A 21,778-nucleotide genomic window follows, 5' to 3' on the forward strand; every position below is an offset into this window, starting at 1 on the left:
GAAAGCATTACTCCTGATCTCAGTGGCAAATAGCATATCCCCATGTCCTGAGTCAGTGATCCCTTGACCTCAGCTTTCTAACCATTGAGAACATCCTTCAGATTCAAGTCTTTCTAATCCTATTGTATTATAGATTCAGTTTGAACTTGAATGGAGGCAGAATTGTGGCTCTCTGGTGTTGCCAATGGATAGAAAAGTTGATTTATAACAGACAAGGAATTCCAACTTTCATTAATTAAATTCAAGTTCAAGTTTAATTGTCATTCAATCATACACACGAATACAGCCTAAAAAAACAGTGTTCCTCTGGGGCCAAGGTGCAAAACACAGAACCAACATTCACACACTGCACATAAAACAGATATGACAGCAAAAAAACATAGTTACAAAAATAATATTAAAACAATAATAATCTTGCCCAAGCTTTTGAGTGTCATAGTCTGTAGATTGATGGCGCATGGATGTTGTCCTGGAGCCATGTTTCTGCAGAGCAGCAGTTCCTCATGTCAGGCAGTATAGCTGCAGATGAACGCAGTCCAGCTTGTCTTCCATTGAGCGAATACTGGAGGACAGAACTGATGGGAGGGGCTAGATTGCATCCCACCATGGAACCCAGTGGCACTCAGCCAGCTCTGGTGTCTCCTTCCTCAACAGGCATCCCTGGGGTATGTTGGAGCCTGGTCCGCAACAGGCGACTACAAGGCATGAATGAGGCCTGATTCGCACCTCAACCAAGGCCATGTAGCTCCGCCGGCGCCGGTCTTCTCAATGAACCAGTGAACTGGACTTACAGTATTCTATGTTGCCACTGTACAACTGGGTCTTGCGAATACAACAAAAACATCCAAGACCATCACCCGCACCGTCCTCCGCACACCACTATTGGTGCCTTTTTCCCTGGGTAGCTGAAGCCACAAGCTATCATTGCTATCCAGCAGCTCATTAGTGGGGTAAGACTTGCAGTAGTCGACGTTCTTGATAACCAGCGATTGTGTAAAAGATATGAATTACAAATAATCACACCTTTGTTTGGACCCAGAGAAGCTGCTGCGTTCGAGCGCGCCGCCATCTTACTGGACTAGTTCATCTATACTCAGAGGCCAATTTATTAGGTACACCTGCTTATTAATGCAAATATCAAATCAGCCAAACACGTGGCAGGAACTCAGTGCATAAAAGCATGCAGACATGTTCAAGAGGTTCAGTTGTTGTTCAGACCAATATCAGAATGGGGAAGAAACGTGATCTGAATAACTGACTGTGGAATGATTGTTGGTGCCAGACGGGGTGGTTTGAGTATCTCAGAAACTGCTGATCTTCGGGGATTTTCACACACTACAGGCTCTAGATCTTATAGAGAATAGTGCAAAAAAAACCCAGAAAAAAATGTCCAGTGAGTGGCAGTTCTGTAGGCAAAAAAGCCTTGTTAATGGAAAAAGCTCAGAGGAGAATGGCAAGGCTGGTTCAAGCTGGTAAAAAGGCAACAGCAATTTAATAACCAAGTGTCACTAGAATGGTGTGCAGAAGGAATCTCCAAATGCACAGCAATTCAAGCCTTGCAGTGGATGGGCTACAGGAGCGGAAGACCACAGACATACTCTCAGCAGCCACTTTATTAGGTACAGGGGGTACCTAATAAAGTGGCCACTAAGTATATGACAAGGTAAATGTGATAGTGGAAATACAAAAAAAACAATAGAAATCATTTCCTATATAATACATTTCCAATCACCTTAGCAAATAGCATTGAGTAAAATGTGAGATTTTTAGAAGCATCTACAATGGTGGGTTTAACACATTTAAGATAACATGCTAGTGTTATTCCTCTTTATTTGCTTATTATGATCTGAGCTCTCACTTCATCTGTGATTGTTTTTTTCCCTGAAATCTAAGCATGCAGTTATTTTGCAATAATTACGCATACTTTTGAATAATGTTTCAAGAGGTAATGCTTGGGGGCCACTGTTACCATGGAGAACTGCTTAGTTACATTTTTGTATCAGGTTTCACTTGATGATGCAAATTGTGTCAAATACTGACAGTATAAAGCATGAGCAGCTATCCTAGACTTTAGTGTTTTCAGTTTTATATAAATTTATAAAAAAATTATTTGACTGAACAGTCTTCTTTTAACTATGTCTTCTGAAATTAGCAGACAGAATTTCATAATACCTATTTTCCTGGAAATTTAATGCAACAGGTATTTTATAAATACATTCTAAACATTGTTATAATTATTATTCTTCCCTTACTTCTCCAAGGGAATAGATATGATCATCCTCTGTTCTTGCCCAATAGCTTTTTCCCTATTAATTCAAAGTAACTCAGATAATTGGCCTTAATAAGCATATCTCTGACCCCATGTTCTTCAGGTCAAATTTGCAACGTGGCCTGATTTTCTGAATATCTGAATGTGCTTTTTAGCTTCTTTAGATGTTGAAATCAAATACCAGGCAATCTTCCTAAGGCTTTCCTGCCAAACAAAAAAAAAGATAATTTAATTTAAATTACAAGCTCAAAATGACCTTGACTAGGACTTTTTAATCTCTTAGAGTATTGGTATAAGTTTGATCCATGCAAAGAGAGTGAAAACAAAGGTCAAATGGTTCCTCATCGCTCTTGTATCAAAACTTACCAAGGTATCAAAATATCAGGACGTAAGTATGAGGTGCTACTTCCAACAAAAGCACAATGGAAGCATAACAACTTGCATTTCTATACCATTTTTACATCATAAATTGACAGAATGTTCTTCCCAGGAGTACTGGCAAATGTGGTTAATTGGTTACATTACAAATTATTTTTAAATGAGGTGTTAAGAGTTTTTAATTAAATCTTGGAAGCTCGGATCACACATCATAACATCTTAAAAAAATGAACTCTTAATATTAATGCAAATCTATTCAGATGAAATTATATTCTTCAAAGACAAAGCTGTAATTTTATTCAATTAAGGGCATCGTAAGTTTATAAATACTGTAAACAATATGACTAGAATAATCATCACATAATGAAGGAGAAGGAAAGAGAAATGATTGACTGGTAACTAATACTTTTACTTCATATAATGTGAAGATTGGTTATCTCCATTTTTATAGAAAATGTTCAAAGTAATATAAATACACTTTAATAGGGTTCAATTTCTAATCCCCAGTGTCTTTAAATGCGGTGGTCATTACTTATCTTGAGATGAACTGGAAAAATTGAATGGTATTTAATTATTTTATTTATTGCATGCGGGCATTGATGACAAGGTGATGCTTAATATGCCTCCCTTGTTATCATGAGGTGGTACTTAACCACTCACTTTATACTGTTAGACAGGAAGTTGACCCGAGAACAATGTAAAAATTCCGTTATTTGTGCAAACCAAATGTATTATAGATTTTTGGGGGGAAAATGTTATGCAATAAAATGGGACATAGAGATTAAAACCCTTTTTAATCCATTCATATAAATCAAAACATATTATGGCAATTAGTGTGCCATTTCTTAACACAACCTGTAATCTGTTTAAGAATTAGGTGTATATTTAATCCCTTGATAAAGTGATTCCATGCACAATCTTCAATTCTGGTTGTGACAGTTTATCCTGATGATATGTCTTCAGTGGAATAACCTTTAGTGTGATGTAAGCTTCATAATCTTCAAGTGGTTCCTGCATTATGTGCTGAATGCTTTTCTCAAAAAAAAACCTGACAATTATGTGTTGAGTACCCATGCAATGTACATTGGGTACGTATTAACAGGAAATCCTATCTGTCTTTGCATCTTTCTTTCCCCAAAATATTTGTTACTGCTTGCCATACCTCCACAGCCTTGTGCTATGTTAACATGACAAAATGAGAAAAAAAAAATAATGTGGTTATTATACCAATTAAATTAGAATTGAGCTAATCAAATTTGAAGTATTGATTCCCTCTGAATTGGGTTAATATGTTACTGAATACTGCAAATACAGTGTCAAATTCCAACTTCAGAACCATTAATTTTGATATCTGAAGGTACTGAAAACCAACAATAGTTTATTTATAATCTTATTTAGTACTTAACTACAAATTCTGGATCTAGAATTGTTTAAAAGATCATGGGTATGTGTTTTTTTTTGATTTTTTTTACAAGCAATCTTCACAGAATGATTCTGTTTGTAAATATAGAACAAGATGATACATGGAAAATAAAAGATTTAATATAAATCTACCTCTAATACTGCATTCTCTGTCATTACCGGTTGTAAGAGTCATGAAATAACAGAATGAGACAAAACAGACTGAATCTCACCACTAGAATTCACCATAAAAACCCCATGTGAAACATAATCCTTACAAAATATCTGAATAGTCCCTTAGAGAATCAAAATCTCCTATGAAAAACATGGTGATGACTAAATTATTGGGCGCAGCATCATGTCAAATCAGTGTTTGGAATACACATAATTGTCTCTGTTTTAGATCACAATAGAATTATTTTTAATAAATAAACCTCTTTAAAGACACTTCTTTTAAACAGTAGAATCAGCCTTGTCCTGTTTGTCATTTGTAAATTTGTGTATTTTATCCCCCCGCTCATATTTGTGTCTCTTGCACATTGTCCTTAGAGTTCATTGGCATCAATAATGGTTCATGCACAGAGCTGTGTAGTGAGTTAATTGTGTTTACTGTGGTAGTGTGGTTGAAAGGAGCTTTATAAGAGTTATAATGGTTTATATACTCATGCTCTATCGTGGGCATGGTCAGGTGACTCTCCACAGCAGTACTTCCTGTGATGTCATCTTCTGCATTGATGATCTCGATGGTCCTGGTGGGAGCATGGTGATTCTGGTGGTGATGCTGTTTGCGCATTTTGTAAAAAATGATTAACATCACTGCCGCCATTAGTGTGATGGCAACAAAGCAACCAATAATAATCTTTGTAGTTTTCATCACCTCATCCAAGCCAGGTATGAGATTTTCTCCTGCATCTGTAATAGCAACAGTGATTGTCTTTTCTGTTGACTTTGTGCTCCGAGGAGTCAAGGAGGTCGTTACAAATGTTGTATCCCACTCACTGAAAGGTGTAGGCCTAAATTTATCATCCGTCGTGTGCACCTGTACAGATGGCTCCATAGTCTCCACTGTAACAGTTGTAAAATAAGTGAAAGTGCTGTTTTCTGTAGCAGTCACATTCAGAGTGGCTGAAGCTGTTGTATTTCCTGCAGAGTTGCTCACCAGACATGTATACAATCCCGTGTCCTCCGCAGTCACATTTGTGAAATTTAACGTGCCATCGTTCAGCACGGAAATACGAACTTTATATGCTCCATGAGTCATAATTGTGCCATTGGGAGTAATCCAACTCACTGAGGTCATGGAGGTTGAGGCTCGACATTTCAACTCTGCAGCCATTCCCTCGGTCAGATTGAGATCAGTGGGAGCCTCTACAATTACTGGAGCATAGCAGTTGAATTTGTTCTGGTCCAGTTCTCCAATGTAATTCCCTTTTAAACTAGGGGGAGCGTGACAACGAGCGCAACATGTTGTGTTGGAGGGTACAATCTCCTTCAGCCACCAGCTCAGCCACAAGATATCGCAATTGCAGTTCCATGGGTTGTGATGCAAGTGGACCCGCTCTAGATGATGAAGGGGTGTGAAGAGGTCATGAGGCAGCAGAGTCAGGTTATTGTGTGCCAAGTTAAGCTCTATTAGTGACTGAAGGTCATCAAAGGCATTCCTCTCAATCACCTGGATCTGAGCATGCATCATCCACAGTTTCTGCAGGTTAGTTAAACCCTGAAAGGAGCCCGGTCGGATTAATGAAAGCCGATTCCCTGATAGTTCCAGTTCCTCCAATTTTATCAGAGGCATGAGGTTTGGGATTTCCCGAAGATTACACATACCAAGGTTCAGATATCTTAGATTTGACAAACCTTCAAAGGCTCTGTCTGAAATATATTCAAGTCTTTTCAGCTCACCTAAATCTAATCTCCTTAGAGAAGGAATTCGACTGAAAGCATACGATTGTATACTTTCAATGGGATTATTCCTCAACCACAGCTCTTTCAGTTTGGATAGGTACTCAAAAGCTCCGCTGGGGATGGTGGAAAGGCGGTTGTCAAATAGCTCCAGGGTGTTGAGATTTGTCAGGCCATTGAAGGCTCCAACCTCAATCTGCCGGATGTGGTTCTTACTTAACTGCAGAATCTCCAGGTGCCTTAAGTGCTTGAAGCTGTCAGCTTTGATTACTTGGACTCTGTTCTCTTGCAGGTTCAGGTAGCGTGTGTTAATGGAGATGCTATCCGGCACTTCTCTCAAGTTCCGTCGCGTACAGATCACTTTACTGAATTGGTTGCTACAGGAGCACACGGAAGGGCAAGTCTGCGCTCTAACCAAACCAGCCACTACAAGAAGTTGTAGAGCCAACAGCAGCACAAATAAAGGGTCGAGTATCGCCCTGTTAAACTTTGGACCTATCATCATCTGCTGTGGATGCAATGTCATCTTGTTCAACATTCATAATTTATTGGATGTTTGTTTTCTTGAGTTCAAGTTATTAGTATAATCTGAAAAACAAAGAAAAAAGATGGAATTACTGCTGTGAACAAGTGCATCATTAGACTATTCTGTAAGCTTGCCATATTGCTTTCCCTGTTCAATGTTTTTCCTGCTCAGTACTTTAATACCTGTAATAATTCCCACTGGCGCATGCTGGGTTGTCTTGAGGCCAGCTCATATTGACATTTGAACTAAGTGCATTTGTATATTGTAGATAAACTAACAAGGCTATCATACTTGCAAAAACATTCTTTAAATATTCTTGAAAGAAAAGTTGCCCAAGAGACATTTTCCCTAAGCATGCAGTGTAGTTGCACTTGTAGTATTCCACTTCCAAACTTTGGTTATATTGCCTTCAACAGAACTGAATTTTGGAAGCAAATTGCACCACACACTCCTTGCATGTGTTGTACTTCTTTCACCTGTATGCATGCCCAGCACATATGTGGAGAAACATATGTACCAGTAGCTACTTTTTCATTTAAAATCCCAATTTCAAACACATGACATACACTGCTGAGAAGCACAGACTCAGAAATGATTTCTAACACAGTTATTTAATGCGTACCCACAACAGTTTCCAAAATAGAACAATCCTATAATTTCAAGGTACTTCAACTAAATTTGAAGTGTTTGAACTGCAAGTAAATTATGCAATACCAGAAGTGCTATTATGTAAGTACTTGGACAAACATTCTCTGTATACAGTATGTATTAACTGTTCTGCTACTTTAAAGGAGAAATTGATCCACTGCAAATGAGTGGCTTTGTAAAAACAAGAGATAAAGGAGTCCTTTATTTAAAATGATATAACATGTGTACAGTATGAATGAAAAGTGCATTTTCTATGTTTTACTGGCACTAAGCATGCAAGACTTTAATGATGAGGTTTCTGTAGTAACAGATATCTTTCAATGAGCAAACACCACTCCTAAAAACTGTACTGAAAGCTTTAACCATTGGCAAAGCCTCAACCCTACTACACAAGTTGTAAAACAATTGTGAGATATATTTATAGTTTTTAAATATCTCTATCATTCATAGTAATTTAAAAGCAATTACATTTGAACTAAAAATAAAAATGTTAATATGTTAATGTGACTGATTTAACTATAATTTACCTGAAAATACTTCTGTACACAAAAACCTTAAAGCAAAGCAACATAATATTTTAAAAAAGATTAACTTGTTCTTTGTCTCTCATCTGCCCAACTGTCTAAAAGACATCAGCTTTGCATAGCTGATCCACAGCCACCATGATCCTGACTCAGGAGTCAATAAAACCACAGCAAGACAGCACTTTGCTACCAAATAGATCATTGTAGTAAGTCTGGCACTTCTGCATTGAACAGTGTGTTCAAGGCCTAATGAAATGACTAACACTGGTGATTTTATTCAGAAGAGCCTCCTACAGACAGTAGAATCTGGCCTGAAAGCTTAGCATGTCATTTTATTATCAGCATATAAAAATACCTCAGTTGGGCATTTTTTAATGATTTCAAAATATTTTACATTGTGAGGAAAATGCCTTTTAGTTGCATACGTTAAGGAATATATGTTGAGGTGAATTTGAGTTAAGTTGTTTAAAATATTGGCAAGTAGAGGTATAATGATACATGTATCAGGTAATAGTGATATATTCTCAATGATTCAAAATATTTTTTATTTCAAAGAGATGTGCAAGTCACACCCTAGGTCTCTAACTCCTTTATGCTTATCCTTAGTCTAGAAAAATTAGTTGGGAGTTCATCTTAGAGAATCATCTCAAATGACATTTCAGTACAAAGTCAAGTTGTCTTAAAAACTTTAAGTTCCCCAGAAACATCATACTTTTTGTGAGGCTCCTTTTCAATGTTCTAGGAAATGTGTACACCAGTTTACATTCTTAAAACATCTCATATTTAACACTGGAAAGTGATGCACAGAATGTGACGTATCACAAAGCAACTTAATAGAAGCAGATTGCACTACGTATATAAATAATGAGGCATAGAATAAAGTGATACTTGAGGCAGACACTTGTTGTCCTCTATTACATATATTAACAGTGTAAAAATGTTATGTTGGAACTCTAACTAACTCCTAAACAAATACCAAAAAGTTAGAAAAAAATGTTGAATTAATTGATTCTTTTATTCTTGTCTCTCTTCTAAATGTATGTCTTACGTTCTTTTCGACACAATTGAAGGAGCTCTATAACTCTTGGAACTATTTCACTTTTACATGTATCTTGTTACACATTTTCATTTCCCAACTTTAGTCACTACAATTAGATGTGCATCAGATTCGCTGGTCCAACAGCAAACATTTTCCACAGATCTGGAACTAAAATTGTATCATTAGTTATATTAATTGTATATTTTTGGCTTACATAAAGTCTAAGTTTAAATCTCATCCAACTGATTACATAATAGATCTTCTAATATCAGGTCTACTGATATGCAATTTAAATAATCGCAGCAGTATTGGTGCCTCATATTGACCATATGTGATCTGTATTGAAATTTTTGAGTCCCTGTCTATTTCATATTTTTTTAAAAAAGGTACAATATCGCTAATTTTTGACACCTTTTGAAAGTTTTGTCTCTTTGCTGAACTAATTCTATCAGGTGGACACAGAGTTTATATATACAGCTTGTGGGAGTATCAATATCCACCATTAATAATTGTACAATAGACAATTATCAATTCAGTGTGGGCACAGAAGATTCACCTTTACCCAGAGTGGTTAAAACGCACAAAATTCTCTCTCTTGGAGCAAATTAAAGGCAAATGGTTTTGATGCCTTCAAGGGAGTGGTGGATAAATTTATGATGGTGAATTAATATGTAAAGTAGATTAGATGAATCTGGTGGAAAGGACATAACCAACAGCATTGAGGAATTGAGCTGAATAGCCTTTTGCTATGTTGTAACTTCAATGTGATTTTATATGGTACTGGCGTTCTGCAGTGTTTCACAGAAGTCACCATCACTGAAATGTAGTACTTTAGATGGTGCGGCTGCATGTACTCGGTGATGGGGAAGACATTAAAATTGCAGCTTGTTTTACTGAACAGTGACAGGAAAAGCACCAATTGCCTTGTGTACGTTTGGCTGGATTCATATCACTGTAACTTTAATTTAATGGAAGGTTGAATTTTAAATAAACCTGCTACTAATAGGTATGTATAATTCAATAGGTTGAACAACAAAAATTACAGTTTACATAATCTGAAGACAACTGCAAAATAAAACCATAAGAGCAACTATTGAACTAACAGAATATAAGAGTGTGGAGGTTAATGTATATACTGCATATTAAAATAAACAAATTGATGGAAGAACTCAGCAGGTCAAATAACATCCCTTGGGGGAAGGCAAAGGAATGGTTGAACATTTGGGTCAAGACCCTGTATTAGAACTGGTGCAGATGCTGCTTTATTGCTGAGTTTTTTCAGCTGTATGTTTTTTCTCCAGATTTCAGTATCTGCAGTATCTTATGTTTCCAGGTTACGGTCCATTCATTTGTTATGTACCATGTCATATGACGTGGGTGATCCTGTTCTTTCCATGACCATTCTTGGCAAATTTTTCTACTGAAGTGGTTTGCCATTGCCTTTTTCTAGGTTATGGCATAAGTTATTTAAAAAAAAAACATTAATTAAACCAGAACTGGAGTACTATCACTCAAATAAAGGAAGGATATGATTGCACCAGAAAGGATACACAGAAGATTCACCCAGATGTTGCCAGGGATGAAGTGCCTCAGTTTTGAGGAATACCGAGACAGGCTGGGGGTGAAAAAGAATAAGAGTAGGGAGGCGGAGGGAACAGATTAATGTATAGAGGGTAAAAGTAATTCTCCATGGTAGAGGTATGTAAAATCAGAAAGCATTGTATTAAAGTGTAGGAGATTCAGAGAGAATCTTGAGAACAACGTTTTGTCCCACCCAGTGGATGGTTGGAATTTGCAATACATTGCCTAAGGAAGTGGTGGAGATGGTGATTCTCATCATTTTTTAAGAAGCACCTAGACAAGCACCTAAATTGCCAAGAACTAGAAGGCAATGGATCAAAATGCTGGAAAGCAGGATGAGAATAGGTGAGCACTCAATGGTCAGCAAGCACACAGTGGGCTGAAGTGCACGTCTCTGTACTGTGATGAAATGACTATGACATAATGATTCTCTATTTCAATGCAATTACCATCTTGGGGCACCATTGATCAGTGGGCAAGCACTTAGTACTCTGGCTACCAGAGCAGATCATTGTCTTCTGATGTTACTGTCATAACTTCCTCATCTTCAGGCATCTCAAAGCCATTCTGTCATTGACTAGGAGTGTAATGGAATGCTCTCTACTTGCTTGGGTGAATGTAGCTCCGTCAACACAAGACATTCTATGGAATTTCAATTGGACACTGTGTAATAACTTTGGGAAAACATTTTTCATAAATTATATCATTTGTATGTTGTAATTTATCTCATTTTAGCACACAATTTTCCTAGCAAATTTTGTACATATTAGTTTTGTATGAGTATTCTGAATAACCATTCACCGTCAAATAATGAGGCTTTTATTGAATGTAATGGTCATAAAATAAAATCAAATGTTGTTTTATGGCGAGGTGTTACCTAGGGTAAAATCTGACAGTTAGGGAGAAAGTATGTTTGGCAAGGAAAATAGCAAGAAATTAAAATCAGATTTGTCTGCCTGATTAGTTCAAAATATTTGCTGATATGAAACATATTCTACAAGAAATCCTAGAAGGTTACTAGGTTAAAGTGCAGTTATTCACAGGAAGAACTGTACTTTCATTGAACTCCCAATTCTTCACATTGCAGGCTGATAACTAACTTCTGTGTTCTATGGTACATCAGCTTTAAAAAAAAGACAAATCTAGTAGGGCATGAAACAACCTATAATATATCAATTCATCATCTGATCCAAGTATCAAATTGGAATCAGAGGAGAAAGTTTATATCAACATTGGTAAAAGTTGCAAAACTATTAACATGAGAATATCCATTTCCTTCTAGAGTTGAGTAACTTGGTCAGGCTTCTCTTTGAACTTCCAAGGACATTCACATAACATCTAAATCACAGTTAGTAATTAGCACACTCATATTATAAAGCTTACTGTCTTTGAGAAGGATCTGCTCATAGCTACAAAGTGTTGAGACATATTGGTAACCCATTTTCCCCAGAGTCTCAGTTGTTCAATAAATTTTTTGTTTGGCAACCTTTTGAGATCAAGGATGAATGTTTACCTAATGTTCAGATAGTTTTGAGGTGACTAATGAGACGAGGATTAGAATTAGATTTATAATCACCGACCAGTCATGAAATTTGTTGTTTTTTTAGCAATAGTACACAAAACTCATATTAAGTTGCAAATAAAAATAAATAAATAATGCAAAAGATAAATAATGAGGTAGTATTCATTAACTGGTCAGAAATCTGATGGCAGAAGGAAAGAAACTGGTTTCTAAAACATTGAGTGTGGGTCTTCAGGCTCCTGTACCTCCAACCTGATGGTAATAATGAGAAGGGGGCATGTCCTGGGTGATGAGCGTCTTTAATGATGAATACTACTTTTTGAAGATATATTTAATAGTGGGGAGATTTGTGTCTGTGACGAGCTGGTTGAGCCTACAACCCCCTGTACCACTTTTGACTCTATGTATTGGAGTGATGATTCAACCAGTCAGAATGTTTTCCATTGTGCATCTATAAAAATTTCTGGAGACTTTGATGACATAACAAATCTTCTCAAACTCCTAATGAAGTTTGGACTCTGTTATGCCTCCTTCATGATTCAATGTGTGTTCGGCAGACTATCCTATAATGGGACATGAGGTCCCTGATGAGACAACTGGATGGGTAGTATGTGAGGTGGTGTGTTCTTTCCTCCATCTACATAGAACTCCTGACGCGTGCATTTTAAGTTCTCTGTACCATTCTGGATGCTGCTTCTACATTCTGAGTGCTCATGAGCCAGGAATTCTTAAATGTCTGTGGGGATGTTGTGTTCCTTCAAGAAGCTTTTGAACACATCCTTGAATGCTTACCTTTATTCATCTGGTAATTTCTTCCTGCGACACAACTTGAAATAGTGTGTGTGTTTCACGAGGCTGGTGTTGGGCACAGGAATTAGCCTGCCCAACAGACTTGTCTGAGAGTAACTACTTGAATCACATTTATGATCACTGATATGATGGGAAATGTTTTGTTTTGCAGCAGCAATGCAGTCCAAACACACAAAGTTACTATAAATTACAAAAATTAAAAAAACTGTGCAAAAGAAGCATAAGGAGATAGTGTTTGTGGGTTCATGGAGTTTTTAGAAATCTGATGGAGGAAAAGAAGCTATTCCTTAATCAGTGACTGCAAGCCTTCAGGCTCCTGTACCTCTGCCCTGATGGATGTAATGAGGCGAGGGCATGTGTTTAATGTGTTTTTAGTGATGGATGCAGCCTTCCTAAGGCACCATCTCTCGAAGATGTCCTCAGGTGATGCTGGAGCTGGCTGAGTCTACAGTCTGTGCAGCCTCATGCGATCCTGTTCATTAGAGGCTACAGTGCACCAATCAGATTACTCCTCACTGTATATCTATAGAAATTTGTAAGAGGCCTTTGATGACATACCAAATCTTATCAAACTCCCAACTACAAAGAGCCATTGGCAAGCCTTCATGGTGACTGCATCAGTGTGTTGGGCCCTGGGTAGATTCTCAAAATATTGATGCCCAGGAACTTGTAGCTGCCTACTCTTACCATCACTGACTGGTAGGCCTCAGTACTCTGGAGCTTGGCCTGGAATAGGGCACCAATGTGAATTTACGTATACATATAAAGAATTTGGAGTACCTTAGAGTCATAAAGTCATAGAACACTACAACATAGAAACAGGCCCTTTGGCCTATCTAGTTTGTGCCGACTCATTAATCTGTCTATTCCCAATGACCAGCACTGGGGCCATAGCACTCCATCCCCTCCTATCCGTGTACCTATACAAACTTTTCTTAAATGTTGAAATTGACCCTGCATCCACCACTTGTGCTAGCAGCTTGTTCCACACTCTCACCACCCTCAGAATAAAGAGGTTCCCCTTAAAGATTTCACCTTTCAACCTTAACCCATGACCTCTAGTTTTAGTTTCATCCGGCCTCAGTGGAAAACACCTGCTTGTATTTACCCTGTCGAGATCCCTCATAATTTTATATACCTCTATCAGCTTTCCTGCCAGTCTTCTATGTTCTTGGGAATAAAATCCTAACCTTTTCAGTCTTTCCCTATACTCAGGTCCTCCAGTCCCGGCAACATCCTTCTAAATTTTTTCTGTACTCTTTCAATCTTATTTACATCTTTCCTTAGGTAAGTGACCAAAACTGGACACAATACTCCAAATTAGCCCTCTCCATTGTCTTACAGAATTTCAACATAAATCAATGAGGAATTGGGATGTTATGAAGGCCGTGTGCCAAAAGTTTTTTCTATGAACCTATCTACCTGTGCCGCCATTTTCAAGGAATTATGGATCTGTATTCCCAGATCTATTTATGCCACAACACTCCTCCGTGCTCTACTGATCACTGTACAAGACCTACCTTGGTTTGTCCTCCCAAAGAGCAACAACTCACACTTGTCTGCGTTAATTTCCATCTGCCATTTCTCAGCCCATTTTTCCAGCTGGCCTAGAACCTGCTGCAAACCATGGTACTTTTCCTCACTATCCACTACACCAGTGGTCCTAAACCTCCGGGCCTCGGGCTGATACATTGCCGCGAAGAATGCAGCGGTAGCCAGAATGCACCCAGCACATCTTTAAGAAAAAAGCCGAAATAAACAAGCCACGGCACCTAATTAATTAGCTTGTTTTTTCCGACTTTTTTCTTAAAGGTGTGCTGGGTGCATTCCGGCTACCGCTGCACCACTGCATTCTTCGCGGCAATGTATCGGTCCGCGACCCAGAGGTTGGGGACCACTACACTACACACCCGGTCTCGGTGTCATCTGCAAACTTGCTGACCCAATTTTCCACATTATCATCCAGATCGTGGATATAGATGACAAACACCAACAGACCCAGCACTAATCTTTATAGCACAGCACTAGTCAAGAGCCTCCAGTCAGAGAGGCAACCATCTACTAACACTCAAACATGAGAAAATCTGTAGATGCTGGAAATTCAAGCAACACACAAAATCCTGGTGGAATGCAGCAGGTCAGGCAGCATCTAGAGGAAGAAGTACAGTTGACGTTTCAGGTCAAGGCCCTTCGTCAGGACTAATGGAAAAAAGAGATAGTAAGAGATTTGAAAGTGGGAGGGGGAGGGGGAGACCCGAAATGATAGGAGAAGACAGGAGGGGAAGGAATGAAGCCAAGAGCTGGGAAGTTGATTGGAAAAAGGGATACAAGGCTGGAGAAGGGGGAGTATCATGGGACGGAAGGCCTTGGAAAAAAGAAAGGGGGAGGGGAGCACCAGAGGAAGATGGAGAACACTCTCTAGCTACTCCTGTGAAGCCCATGTCTACTCCATTTTACTTCCTCAATCTTGAATGTTAAGTGACAAAACCTTGAACCACAAACTGAAATCATGTGGAAATCAATCCCTGATATTTTCCTAGTGCCTTCAAATGCACACTATATATAGTCCAGGTTTTAGAATGCATTTATACGTTGGGCTTAGAGTAATTCCTGTAATGAATTTCTTCTGCTACAATGATAAAGTGGTGTATGTCAGAATAAAGCGTTAAACATAAAAACATAGAAAACCTACAGCACGATACAGGCCCTTTGGCCCACAAAGCTGTGCCAAACATATCCTAACCTTAGAAATTACCTAGGGTTACCCACGTCATTTTGATTTATCTTAGTTAAATGTGACCAGATTTCCATCATTACACTTAGTAGCGCTGAACTAATACTGTTTTTGAGTTATTCTGGGCTTTTTATACACACCAAATTGTTTCTCAGAAAATATAGTATAAAAGTCATCCTTCACCTCCCCTTCCTTTCAAAAGACTAAAATAACCCAGGAAAACTGTGTCACAACAATCATTGCTATTTTAAGTTTATTCTCTCATTAAATTCCATGAAAAGATGCAACACAGCCAGTTTATAATAAAATAAATAAAAATAGTGTACAGCAAAGCAATGGGAATAATGATTCCTTTAATAAATCTGGCTGCATTGATGAAAGATTCAAACTTGTAACAAGATTTGAACAGGGATGTTTCCTCAAAGTTCCCTGACAAGCTTGTTTGTCAAAATTTGGTATGATAGGTGCTAAAAGTTAAAGCAATGGTTAAAAAAAGTACAAATACAAAAATGCCACAGATCCTGGAAGTCTGAATAAGAACCAAAAATGCTGAATGTCTCTCAGCAATTTAGCCAGTGACACTTCAGCAATTCACCAGGGTCCACTGTCAGTCTGAAATAGTGCATCATAGGGATTAATTTTGTCAGAGAATAAAATGATTTAAGTATCCAGATTGAAGCTAGATTTGAGCCAAAGGCACAGTGCATCTTTTAGCAATAAGCCTGTCATATTTGAAACTTGGAACTGGTCACACCTTTGGGGTATCTATGTGGAAAGTAAATGCAAAGCTGAAGCTTGGGTGTATTGTGACAGAATTAATAGTCAATAGTAGGTTGACCAAACTAACGACTGACCAATGTGCCAATTCACTTGAATGAGCTTGACAAACACAGGACTGGAGACTGAAAATAGATGAATTGGTGGGGAACTGCACCCAGGTCTCCTTGACACAACCTTCTGAACAATCTGATATATATCAACGACTACTGCTACAAGAAAACATTATAACAGTGTTTCCCAAAGTTTTATGGGTTACCATCCCCTTGACTCCCACACCACATCCCCAATAGGCTGTTAGCAAGAAAGAACTACAATCTACAAATCAGAAAACAGGTATGAGGCAAAGGCAGTGGAACCTGTCAAAGGAAGAGTATTTGTTCTAGCATTGTGGTTGTAGGACTGGAGGCGACCAGTTTCTGAGATTCTTCATGCAGCCGCCATTTTGTGAACTGTTTTTTTTTCCTTTCAGGAATAATATATTCAGAACAACTGAGTGCGAACATGAATTCTACTGCTGATCATCTGCTAAACCTGAGAGCTTTCTCAAATAAGATACTGCTTATTATGCAAATGGGCGGGCATGCCGAAGGAACAGCCTGTGATCTGGTTGTCTGCGTCCAATGTTTGGCTGATCTGATTGGACTGGGTTAAATTAGTCTGAGTTAGAGAGAACAAAATCTATTACCTAGATCACATGGCTGGTGGAAATAGCCATAAAGCAATAATGCTTGTAGCCTTGGCCACTTCCAATAAGAAGCTAACATAGGTCAGTCGGATAATCCTTGGTCAATGAAACTGAAAGGTAATAGATTAATCTGATAAAGAAAAGAATAAGAATGTTGAATTTTGAGAGCACAGTCAGTGACAACTCAGTGGAGACCAACCAACACAGAAGCGGATGACCTCACGCCTGATATGTGGAGACTAAGTCAGGATTAAGAAGAACACTTGGGCAGCCTAGACTCCTTTTCCTGGGTATTACCTTTTCCCTTTTTTGACTGCTCACAGAAAGTCAGAAAAGCCTAGTGGATGTGCACACAGGTATTTCACTTTGTAAATCCACGTGTTTGTTAGTTGAGCAAATAAAGGTTCTTGTCAGTAAATTCAGGTTCTCTCTGTGCCCAACTGATTTTTATTATTGATGGCTAATACTTAAGTAAATTCTTGTAACAATCCCCCTCTTCCTTTCCAGTAATTACATAAAAACTATAAAGAATTTTGATTTACGTTGCACAGTGAAAGAAAACAGAAACTGCAAATTCAAAACTGAAAATAATTGCAAAAAAAATATACAAATCTATTTAAAACTACAAAAAAGTGATGCTTTATTTAATTACAGTAAAAAAATTCATAAACAATTTTAGAGTGTACACTAGTAGTCTAACCATTCACTACTTCATTGCCTTTTCACCTTTCAGTCAGATGGATGGGCTTGGTGCAGTAATATCAGCTTCTCAACATCAGTCTGAATGTTACTCTGCAGTCTCAGATCCCCACGTTCAGTAATTTGTAGTCGGTCTGTTGATTTGAAAGAAGTTGGGCAACTGTACTGAAACCGCGCTCCACTAAATATCATTTCGGAAAGGCAATAAAGAACATCTTGACCTTTTTCAACAGTGAAGGACAGCGTTCAGAGATTTCTTTCTGCAACCAAAAGTCTTGTTATGATTTTTGAACCTTTGCTTCAGGAAGTAATTTTGTAGTAAGACAAGGTCTTCCACCATCCTTCTTATTAATTTCTCATTAGAAGTGTTCAGAGATGGATTTATTACCTGATATGAAATTTGAATCGAGAGGAGATTTTGAAATCTCTCTGATATGCCTTTATGCATCTCACCCAGCTGGGCAAAGTGTACTTGAAGATCATCATCTATTATTCTTTCTTTAACTTCCAACTCAGAGGCTCAGAAATTGAAAAAGGTTGCGACGGCCCATCTTGCACTTAAACAGGGTTAACTTGGACTGAAATTTGGAGGCGACTGATTTGACTTTGATAAGATTTGTATAATTTCCTTGCAACTGAAGCTTGATTTCATTAAATTTTGTGAATGATTCTGACAAAGAAGCAATGTCATGCCTAATATTCTTGAGTTGGTTATTGAATGAAGTATTCGAGCCTTCAAAGAATTTTTTCAGTTTCTTAAAGTGCCTAAAAGCATATCAGGCAGTTTCCTTTTGACAACCATCTGACTTGTGTGTGCAAGTGTTCAAACTATTTATCATTCTCAATACAAAGCTCTCAAAATGTTCAAGAATTGAGAACCATGGGACTTCATTTTATTTATTGCTGTGGTAACAGTATTTAAGATTTGTGCAGCCTATCACTTAGGATTTTGTGACAAGCTGTCTGTGAATTACACAATGAATGATAAACATGTTAGGTACAGCTTTTTTTCAATAAAGTAATAACTCTACGGTGGCATCCTGTTAGTAGTGATGTTGTACAGCAAGAATGTTGGTAAGTGGAATGTTCTTCCCTATGAAAATTTGCTCAACAACCCGAAATATTGACTCCCATTTCATATCTGTTTCTAGTCCCCTTGCAAATAATACCCAGCTTTTGAATCATGTTTTTTTTTAATCTTTTGTGAAGAGAACATAACCAAGATGCAAAGATTTGTTGCCTGGCAAAGTTGACTCATCCAACTTCAGAGAAAGTTCTGTTGTCCAAAGTATGTTGCATAATGTGTCTTCCACATTATCAGACAGTTCATCTATTGATTTTTGAACAGAGTTGTCACTGAGCAGAATCGCCTTAATGACTTGGTCTGGTAACTTATGCAAAACTGTACTCAGAACCTCCCTTACTGCTGGCAGAATCAGTTCTTCTCCAATTGTATGGGGACTTCCAAATTTATTAATGAGCAATGAAATCTTATCTGAAGCTCGCAAGCCATCACTGTTCTGTTGTGAAATGCTGGCAAACGTTTAGAACTGCTTTCCATTTCTGAAAGTTTTCACAAAATATGACTGAAAATAAGCCAAGTTCTTGATTGCGTTATCAGGGTATTATCTTCGAATGTTCAAGAAGCCTAGATGGTTTCATTGCTTAATTTGAAAAAAAAATGTTCACACAACAGACACAATAGCTGCTGTTGGTTGTTTGGTGCTGGTATAAATCCACATTTCAGATACTGAACGTTGTACTGTCTACATTTCTTTTTCATTTGGTCTGCTTCTGCCAGTTTTGTTATGGATTATTGACCACAGTCAATCGTCTATTGTTTAATTCCAATCTCAGGCAATCAATAAAAGGAACAATTATGATATCATCACAGCTCAGGCAAAATATTACCCTGCCTAAGGGTACATAATGTGGGACAGTGATATCTGGTTGGGCCATGGACTAGAGAAATTTGGTCAAGATCATTCAAAAGGACAGATTCTGACATTTACCCCATTGAACACCACACCCTAATTCACAGGAATTGTGTCACTGCTTGGTTAGAGTATGGGAATGGTTCTAGCTAACAATGTACTACAGTAGTGAATGGCAATAATACTTGGGCCAACTCTGGAAATAAAGTGATTTCTTCAGTCCAGATTTCTCAAGTTATTTCTAAGTACCGAAGTATCACGTTGCTTTTCAACAACTATAACATGCATCAAGAAGGTACAAAAGCCTGAAGGCACACACTCAGTGATTCAGGAACAGTTTTTTTTCTCCTCTGCCATCTGATTCCTAAATGGACATTGACCCATGAATACCATCTCATTTTTATTATTTCTGTTTTTGCACTATTTTTAATTTAACACGCATATACATTCTTACCGTAATTGATTTACTTATTTATTTTTCCCTATACATATTATCATATATTGCATTGTACTGCTGCCGTTAAGTTAACAAATTTCACGACATGTGCCTGTGATATTAAACCTGATTCTGATTCAACCAAAGTCTAAGAGAACGGTGGTTAGCAGGAGGTGAGGTGATTACAAAATCATTGTGTTCAATTATCAGACACTGAGGATCAAATACTTACAATAAGTAATTTTTTTAAAATTAAACCTGTAATCCCTCAGCTGCACCCCTTGCTACTGTGACCTCAGCCACCCGCTTTATCTTTACCTCCTACTGCTCCAGGGAACTACTATATGATTAAAAATTACAAGATACAGTAATTTTCAGTTTCAGTGTTTTATTTATATTTAATATTGTACATTTTTAATCATGAGATTAATTTTCAAAAGGTTTTTGAATATGTGCAAATGTTATACTCTTTGCCATCCAATAAGATAAGGGATATGCCACAGACAGCTGTCAGTGCATTTCCTTCTTGGGGTATCTTCAGTCATTACCATGTGATGATGCCAATCTCTGAAAAACTACAGGGTCTCACTGGTGCTCACTTTGCTCAAGATGATCAGCTGCAGATCTCTCACCTTACAATATTAGAATATTTTGATTTTGTACCATTTACCTCAGTGAAAGTTGTGGGAACAGATCGTAGGCTGCCATATTTGCCTTTGAAATGGTGGGCACAATTAAATATCTATTTCTTCTGAAGCATTTTCAGATGTTCCAGGTCTTACAAAAAACATCCAATTTTTTTCTTTGCTTTATAAATGAATTTCAATGATTTATTTTGAAAGGAATTCATGTCCAAATTGATCGAACAGAATGAAAGGAATGAAGGTATGCATCCCTCTGGATTTCTGATATGTGGAAACCAAAAATTAAAGGTGATTTTTTTTTTTAATTTTGAGCTTTCACAAGAAAATCCAATCTTCTTACGATTATTTTGATGGCAAATGTGTGTTTTATGTAATTATTTAAATTACTTCCATGTTTAGTTTCTACAGCCTTGTATGAAGTTCTACAATTAGCTCAAGCCTTTAAAATAGAACACTGAGTGTATCAACATGTCATTCATGAAATCAATTTCCTTGAGTGGCATCTTGTTCTCCCAGAATAATGTAACTTTAATGGTTTCAAATATCGTTTGCTACACGATTTGAAATTTTGCTGTCAGGTGTAAAATCGCAAGTCACAAGCAGCAGAGCATTTCCCATCTATAGTGTCTAAATTCAATTGGATAGACAGCTGGTGAACTGGTAGAACAAAAAGACCAACTTTCAACCATGGATTACTAGGTTGAAGGAACTGCACAATGTACCATCATTTCTTAAGTAGTAATAGATTTGAAACGTGGCGCCATCTTGAAATATATTCAAGATGGTGCTGCGTACAGCGGCTGTGTTGCAAGCTGCATTCCAAATCTACTCTATATTACTAATTTCTACGATTTTCTTAGCATTTTCTGTTCAAGTAGCTGATAGTCATTTCAGATACGATAGACTGACCTTCTGAACATCGGAAAGACAGCATTTACCCACTATGTGCCGCCTTTCCTACACTGGGATCTCCTGCTTGCGCAATCCATGGGAGACTCATCTCTTACACCACCACTACCTCGGAAGAAGCACCGGAGGCGAGGGAGAAGGGCTGGCGACCTGGTGAGGCTGAGTCGGCATGCAAATCGACCGCCACTCCCTAGCATACTCCTGGCTAATGTTCAGTCCCTGAATAACAAGCTTTGTGAACCAAGAGCCAGAATCTCCTATCAGCGGGAAATAAAGAAATGCAACATTTTGTGCTGAGTGGAGACCTGGCTGATGGAGGAAATATCGGATCCTGCCATCGAGCCCTCTGGGTTCTAC

At 37.9% G+C, this 21,778-nt stretch overlaps 1 protein-coding gene across 3 annotated transcripts in view; it reads right to left on the bottom strand.

The window, feature by feature from the left end:
- Positions 1 to 3,010: 3,010 nt before the first annotated feature.
- Positions 3,011 to 21,778, bottom strand: part of LOC140205545 (leucine-rich repeat-containing protein 4C-like) — a 219,269-nt gene continuing 200,501 nt past the window's right edge. For all 3 annotated transcript variants that reach the window (XM_072273163.1, XM_072273164.1, XM_072273162.1), the window contains exon 2: positions 3,011 to 6,538. In XM_072273163.1, the coding sequence (XP_072129264.1) occupies positions 4,566 to 6,488 (1,923 nt within the window). In that variant the 5' untranslated portion in view covers positions 6,489 to 6,538 and the 3' untranslated portion in view covers positions 3,011 to 4,565. The remainder of the gene's footprint in view (positions 6,539 to 21,778) is intronic.

Source organism: Mobula birostris, chromosome 11, assembly GCF_030028105.1.
Source record: "Mobula birostris isolate sMobBir1 chromosome 11, sMobBir1.hap1, whole genome shotgun sequence".
NCBI lineage: Eukaryota > Metazoa > Chordata > Chondrichthyes > Myliobatiformes > Myliobatidae > Mobula > Mobula birostris.